Source organism: Phaethon lepturus, unplaced genomic scaffold (assembly GCF_000687285.1).
Source record: "Phaethon lepturus isolate BGI_N335 unplaced genomic scaffold, ASM68728v1 scaffold36372, whole genome shotgun sequence".
Lineage (NCBI taxonomy): Eukaryota > Metazoa > Chordata > Aves > Phaethontiformes > Phaethontidae > Phaethon > Phaethon lepturus.
This window is the reverse complement of record NW_010526154.1, coordinates 1-7834: the sequence shown is the minus strand read 5'-3', so window position 1 is coordinate 7834 and position 7834 is coordinate 1. Positions and strand designations below refer to the sequence as shown.

The 7834-nt window shown below is 49.2% G+C and overlaps 1 protein-coding gene across 1 annotated transcript in view; it reads right to left on the bottom strand.

Annotated features, from left to right (window-relative positions):
* The window catches only part of NHS (Nance-Horan syndrome (congenital cataracts and dental anomalies)), a gene marked incomplete at its 5' end in the record, with an annotated part of 6468 nt that extends 566 nt beyond the window's left edge, over nt 1–5902 (bottom strand). Inside the window, 4 exons of the mRNA XM_010282985.1 lie at nt 1–167; nt 910–1036; nt 1532–4489; nt 5743–5902. The exon at nt 1–167 is cut by the window's left edge and continues 566 nt beyond it. Of these exons, the coding sequence (XP_010281287.1) occupies nt 1–167; nt 910–1036; nt 1532–4489; nt 5743–5902 (3412 nt within the window). The remainder of the gene's footprint in view (nt 168–909; nt 1037–1531; nt 4490–5742) is intronic.
* Between the last annotated feature and the right edge of the window lie 1932 nt (nt 5903–7834).

Genomic DNA, 7834 nt, shown 5'->3' with positions numbered 1-7834 from the left:
GCCTCTGCCTGCTAACGGGAGCGCCCACGCTGCTGGCCGGTGGCACGTTGCTGGCGGGGAGCGTGCTGCTGGCGGGGGGCTGGCTGCTAGTCCCAGATGAAGCTCTCAATCTGTTTCTTACTGACAGGTCTCCAGAATCCTTTCTCCCAAGAACTTTCCTTTTTGATCTGTAAAAACACAAAGGAATGCTCTTTCATACATTGTATTTGTAGAATAACAGGTAATGCTGGTCTGGAGTTTCACAGACTGACCATGCTTTCATATTAGCTAGAGTTCTCATAATCCCTCTGTCAAATATCGAAGGCCAGCAGTGACTGACAGCACTTTAAGCCGTGATAGCTCTTGTGCAATGAATGAGGCACTGAGCCACAGAGACCCTCTCAACCTCTCCCAGCTCTTTCAAAACAATGCATGCACAACCAGGTCTTTTATAAAGACAATGATGCATACAGAGTCTTAGGTAATAATAATACTCAGCATAACCTATTCGGTATCAGAAATCTGTAATTTCAGTTGTGATTGCCAATTTCAACTGAATACAAAATACCCTAAATTTGAAGAGATGCCTTCTCACCATTCTTGCAGTGACTCAGCAGAAGAGAGCTAGTGGGCAGAAGGCAGGAACCACTGCAAGTAGTTTTCTTTGGAGACGGACATGCTTGTTAGAGAGCACAGCCTGATGTTATCTGTAAAGCATCCTACACATGCCATGAAGATACTCAGAGTACACACCAGACCATAATAAAGCATCTTTTAAAAGCTGCCTTTTAGAAAACTAAACTCAATGAACTAAAGAAGGTAGTTTCGGGACAATGCTTAACCACTGAATAACCATCCTGCAGCTACCGTTAGTGGGTGACTGTGCGAGGCTGCATGTTACTGTTCCCCATTGCTGCGAGGTTAGGTCACCTGTGAATGACTGCAAACAGATCCTCGGTAGTGCGGGGTTTGTTTGGAGACACAAAGACGTCCTCAGCGTCGGCCTGCGACTCCTCGCTCAGCGGTGACACGATGGACTCGTCACTTGGAGAAGACTCTTAAACAAGGAAAGAGGCCACGGTATGAGTCAGACCCTGCCACGCTTTGCAACAGCACCGCCAACGCGAGGTTTCGTAACTGAGCGGCCGATGCCACCACACAGGCTTTATCCTCCAATCTAAACATCGTGTACGTTGCATGTTGGAGCCCAGGAAGAGGGCACCACTACGGACTGGAACTGGGATCTCCTGAATACTGTGTGGCTGTGACATTAAGGCTCCTCTGTACCCAGGGTTAGTGCTCCTCCCTTTTCTATTTTCAGCTGAAATGCAGCACAAGGGAGGAAACAAATAGCAGTGAAATACACTCTGAATACACTGAAAAAGCATAAAATATCTTTGGGTTGGCTGGCCAGCTAATGGATCAGGGGGGCTCTGTGCTTAAACCTGCGGAGGCAAGCTGATTTGCAACTCCAGTCTGCTTTTTGACTCCACTGCCAGTCACGCCCAAAGCCGCGTCATCGGGTATGACGCAGCAAGACGTCACAACTGACCTTTCAGCAAAGGCTCGTCCATGCCGCCGGCCATCTCGTCCACCCTGCCGTCATCAGAGGCACTTTTGGTTGGGATACCTGATGCGATATCGTTTTCCTGCTTGCCACTCGCTTCACTGAGTGAGTTCACTGCTGCCGTCTCCACTTCGTAGCTGATATTCCCAGGCACATGGTGGTTTACATCGGATTGGTGCTTCAGCTGATCGCTGACAGCTGCTCCCTCGGCCTGAGCTGGGCTTTCGCCTGCAGGTCCAGCTTCCAGCCTCCCCTCGCTGCCCGCAGAGAGCTCTCGCTGAGCCTGCGCTTGCCAGAGGTCATGCTTTGTTTCTGCTCCCCGGCCGGGTTTCTTTGCTTCGTCATCACCTGTGAGGACGGCTGAGCCCTTCTGAAACCCATCCACGGAGATGGCACACGTCTGATTCACAGCACTTTCTGGCAAGCGCTCAGTGACTGGGTGCGTTTGGACCTTCACAGGTTTGATTTCAACCAGACCCACGCTTGCTGAAGTTACGGCTTCTCGCTCACAGCTATTCTGCCCACTGAAGGAGGAGCTTTTCTCTAAAGGCGGCTTTCCGGGCCCCCCTTCTGCTGGTGAAGCGTCAATGTACGACATTATGGCCTCCTCCGTGGAGTACTGGCGCGATACTGGTTTCTTAGCTACGAGCGGCCTCATTTTGCCCGGAGAAGCGTCGGTCGCCATCAAGGTGGCCTCCTGTATGCAGAGCAGGTCTGGGACGCTGCCCTTCTGTTTCCCTCCTTCGGGCTTGTTGACGGCCCGGAGGTGGACAGACTTGAGAACAGAGGGTGTGATGGCGAGGGCGGAGGGAGGGCTGGGGTGCAGGGCTTCCCCGACCGCGCTCTGCTTGCTGTGGCTGAAGGCATGCAGCTGGTGCCTGTGAGCGAAGGGCTTGCTCAAGACGTTGTGAAGAGCACTTAGGTCGAGGTGAGTAGGAGGTATAATTGGAAGTTCAAGGTCTTTGCTCACTGAGGCGGTGCCGTCTTTCGAGAGCGGCTGCTGCAGCGATGACTTCCTCTCTGGTACTTTCGGCTTCCTCTTGCTCCCCCCTGGAGACAAGGGTCCCGAGAAGAAAGCGGTCGGAAAAGAAGAGGTGGGTGTCTCCGACTGGCTGGAGTACCCACTGGAGGGTGAGGCTAACCCCGCCAGCTTCTCGGGGGAGGCCAGCTTAAACTCGTTGTCGACGGAGGGGAGGGATGGGGTGGTGGCTCGTGACCCGGACTGGGACGTCTGGGATTCGGAGCTCTCCGGTGACTTGATGCACTCTATGACTGTGGTACCCGTAGCAGTGCTCGAATTGGACAAGGACCTGTAAGGATCACTGGATTTCAAGTCGTTCAGAAGCCAGAGGTCTGCATAGTGAGGTTGTTCAGCACCTTCATCTTTAAAGGAGGGGATGTCGGCAGTGTCGAACGGAGTGTCCTTTAACCCGCCCTCGCTCTGGTTTGCCCAGGGGAGCTCCTGCTTAGCTGGCAGGTTGGAGCCTTCTGCTCGGGAAGGTGTGTTTGAAAACTCAAGGGGCAGCTTCATCTCCCTGGCGGTGTGAGAGACATGCTGCCCGCAGCCGATCTTTGGTTCTTTCTTGTCAGGAAGGTCAGTGCTGCCCTCTGATTTCCTCAAAGATGAGCTGCGTTTTGGTGGGGCTGGCTTTGCCTTTGGTTTCTTCAGTGAGATACTCTGCCGTCCCTGCCTCCTGTGGCTCACGCACTCCTGCCAGGCACAGTCAGCCAGGCTGGAGGTCACGCTCCCGGTCTGGCCGCTCTCGAAGCCCGGGGCTGCATAGTTGCAAATATAGCTTTTATTACCCTTGAGACCGCAGTCAAAGTGCATGGAGGTATAGTATCCTTCCGTATCCACAGAGAAGTGTGAGCTAGTGTCTGCCTTGTCAGAGGGGGACTTTTCAAGGAAGCTGTCGTAGGTGGCCATGCTGGTGAAGCTGGGGCATCCCAGGCTGTCCGCCTTCGGGCGCTCGGGGCTGAAGTCCTGGCGACAGGAAGCGTCGTGGTGATGGTGCAGGTAATTCCACTCGCTGTCACTCGTGTTGCTGTTGTTGGGGTCATCCAGTAAATCTGCCACGGTGGAGGTGAAGGAGCTCGCCCTGTGGCCCCTGACCTTGTCTGCGGGGTCACCAAACTGCTCCGTGATGAAGACACTGGAGTCCTCGTTGGCGTTGGGCGCGGTGTTAAGCGACAGCTCGGAATCACAGTGCGAAGATCCTGTCAGCGGAGGAGAGGCAGCAGGAGGAATGGTTTCGGAAGTTTGGGAGGGACATGTGGAGCTGCTCCCACTCCAGTTGCCACTGGAGGACTGGTGGTCATCTTTCTGGTCCATGTGGCTGCTGAGCAGGACTCCGGCTGTGGAGATAGAGTGAATGGGGCTCCCAAAAGTGTCCGAGTTGGACGAAATCTCACAGCTGCCCGAATCAGCCATCCTCGACAGCCGCGATCTCCCCCTCTCGCCGATACTGTGTTCGGGGCTGTGCAGGTGCTGAGGACAAGTCAAACTGATGGGCTGGCACTCTTGTGAACCCTGCTTGCTCAAGACCTCCTTCCCCTTCGTCGGGATCCTCTCTTGGCCAGCTAAGAAGCACTCCGCTTCGTACCCTCCGCTCTTGGTGGTGGCATCCTGATGGCCCTCGCTGGCCCGGGCACCCTCGCGAGGAAGGCTGCGCGAGCGGATGCGGTTGCTGAGAGCGGCAGCGAAGACGGCATCCCCATTATCTGCCAGCACCAAGATGTTGCCGGCGGAGTGGGAGAGGGAGGCGATGACGCTCTGCCCCCTCTGGGCACGGATCCGCCGCCGGGAGGGAGCCGCTATCAGGATTTCTTCTGTCTGGCACTCCGAGTCCCGGGTCCCTGACCTCCTGCCGCCAGAGCTGGAGAAGTCCGGGTTTGCGTGCACAATCACATTGCGCTCTCTCGCCACCGGCGACTCGTCTGAATCTAGGATACACGGAAAGCCGGGTGAGCGGGAGACGGCTCCACGTTTCCTGGCGCGAGACGACCCGCGGAGCAACCCAAGAAGCATTATCTGCTATATTCTTTCTTTTTTAACCTTGCTGAACATTGGACCAAATTTAGCTTTGCTATCAAGAGTATATAAGGCTGACCTCATCCTGGTGAGGTGGGGAAACTCCTAGTCCTGCAATGCGACCTCAGTTCTCCTATTTCTGCTATTTGATCTCACACGGAGCTGATCTTGCTGTGGTAAATATTAAGATAAATACTAAGTTTTCAGTTTTTGTCACTCTATTTCAACTAGTTAAAAGCAGTTTTCAGGAATGGCTGCTGGACAAAACACTCCATGAGTGTTTTGACTATTTTCACTACTGGTCTGTTCATAATTTCCATTATCTGCTTCTTTACTACCAAGAATATTTGCAAGACAACAGGATCTTTTTTTCATAGGTTCTCCGGTTGCTTATTCCCTATGATAAACATATTCCTTCCGCTTCCCATCAAGTTTTCACGGCAATGGACTGAGATACCAGAGCCATCTTCAGGTGCAGCTGAAATAACGATCCCGTTTTAGTTTTGTTTTGGGTTAATACCAATTTTATACAGGATTTGCCCTCAACAGAGTTGCTCCTAATTTACCTGGGACAAGAAGTGAGGTAAGCTGCTCCATTTCAGGCAAATATCCTTGGTAATAAAGAATGAAAGGAAGTAACTGAGGACGAGCATGATAAGTAAAAGGAACATTTAGCAAAGTTTCCCACAGGGTACCAGCAGCTGTCTCTAAGGTAGATATCCAGCTGCTCATCTGAGTGAGTTATCCAGCTGTTGTGACAGCTCATCATCACTTTGCTGAGTAACATCTGTCAGTTCTTCACCTTAAGCTCCCTCACGCAAGAAAAAACTTTCACTTAATCTAGTTACTTTTTATGCACATAACTATGGGTTCATAACAGAAATAAAATGGAAAAAAAAAAAAGAACTGATTAACATTTACACAATAAGAGTTGAACACGTGCATCTATATTACTCGGTAAGGCCCCCAGTCCATCAAGGCCATATGGAGTAATATAGCTTTGCTTACTGTAGTAACTCAAAAAACAAACCACGTCACTCCCAAACTCCACAAGCATTTATGCTTTCGAGGTTTCGTTTCTTTGGAAGGCTGGCTAGCAGCTCATATCCCTGCAATTTAAGTTGGTTAGAAAGCTATCTACGGAAGATTTGTATTTATACTACACCTATTTCTTGTTGCACTCTTCTGGGGATGCCAGAGATGGTTTTCCTCCTCCTCAACTTTCGTCTCCGCTGTAGTACAGATTGTGAATGAACAAGAGAGCAGCGTATACTAGCCTCTCTGTCAAAACCAACTCCTGCAACCCATAAATAGGTCTCATTAGCCTTTAGAAATAGTAAACAAATTTTCATGGCTGGAACACAGTGGAGGTATGTGAGCTTGGATTAAGCCTGTGAATAAACATAAGGGAGCCCTTATGTAGCTCTTATGTAAATTATATCACAGTATATCACAGTTTTACATCTAATTCCAGCTCCCCTCAGCAGCCTGGTCTGCCAAAAATAACAGAAGGAGTAAAAACAAAAAACAAAAAATAAAAAAAAAAAAAAAGAAAAGAAAATCAGGAAGGAAAATAGAATTGAGAGCTTTTGGTAACAGGGCATTGTTCTTATAGCTATTTATCCATCTGTCATAAGGACAATGACAGTAACTTGTCTGCAAAGAGTAATCTGTTTGGCTATAGCCTGGCTTATTTTAAGCAACTAAGCATAAGAAAACAATTTAAGGTTATAAAGCCATATTGCAGCAGTTGGGTGCTTCTTAGGAGACCAATATGCCAAGGGGGCTAACACTTCAAAAAGGAAGGAGACAGCTAAAATGGGGCTAAGTCCCCGCGCAAGTTTAGAGAGCATTCTTGGTGATGATGACACATGGCCAAGGGTGACATAAACGGGCAGCTGCTATTTATTTGCATGCATCAGTAAGTGGCCTGATTTTCACAAGTGCTCAGCACACGGCAGGATGTGTGGGAGTCTGCTCTGGGAATCGGATCATGCAGTCAGTCAAGATCCTCAGTTTGGATTTAGGAGCCCAAGTTCACGGGCACATTTATTTATGACCAGTCATACAGAATAGGCGAGAATTCCTTCTTTTCTTTATGTTTCCATGGCATTAGCACAGGGAAGTGTCTTTCACTTTGTTTTTTACACTGCGTTGTCAAAACAAAGTTCAAAGGAGGCGCACCAGAAGACCAGTGCCCATCTCTGCTGGCTTTTTGCACAACTGTACACTCACGCTCTCTAAAGTTGACGTGGGACAGGTTGGAAAAAATGTGCCAGGTCCATAAAAACACTAACATAAGGATCGCTGGTACAGTGGTTTGTAATCTTAAGAAAAACGAACAAACTAAACAAAACAAAAGGAAAAAAAAAATCCTGATCAGAAGCTCTATTTTAATAGCGTATAATTATAGAAAACATAATTATACACAGACATACACGTACATATTACACTACATAACAATGTAAAACATTAAAAAGTAACTTTCTTGTAAAAGTTCTTCTTGAAATCTACTACAGTGAAATAGAGGCTTCAGACAGATGTCCTGTAACCACCAATGCCCCTGGAATAAGCAGAGGAAGAACTTTCTTTAATATGGAACAAAAGTGCCGTAAACTCCAACAACAGTAATTTTCAAAAAAGTGAACATTTCTCAGGGTTGGGAGAAGCTTAAAAAAACAAAAACAGAGAACTGAAAGCAAACTCTTTGAAACGAAAAATCAGTCAGCATCATTGCTGGTTTTCCACCAACTGTGAGTTAGCCAAACATGCTCTGTGTGCCAGACGCACGGGGGTCATCTCCAAGAGGAAAGTGGGAGAGGGTATGTCCTCTCTGTGACGCGTACAAATTATTCCCATTAGTTCTAATGAGAATGATACACATAAACATCCAGAAGATTACATACCATTCTTGATCTGTAAAACTGATCAGTGGGAATTTGGTTCCAATGTATGGCAGGTGGAGTCTAGGCAAAAAGGGCTATTACTGGAAAAGTTAACATCGGTCCCAGACCTAACTCTCCTCTCAACTGCATTAGCCACGCTAGAAAGCCTACACCAGTCAGGGTCCTACGTTGAATCTAGAGAGAGCATCCCTTTAACACCAACTTTACCTCGTGGAAACATGCCACGCGATTCGCTGCTTTCCACGGGGACGTCTGTCAGCAGTGCCCAACCTGCGACCTCGACCCACCGTCTCCCAGCTTCAGCCCGGCAGGGTCTGTGCTGGTGGCTCCGGTGGCCAGCCGCCTTTCCTC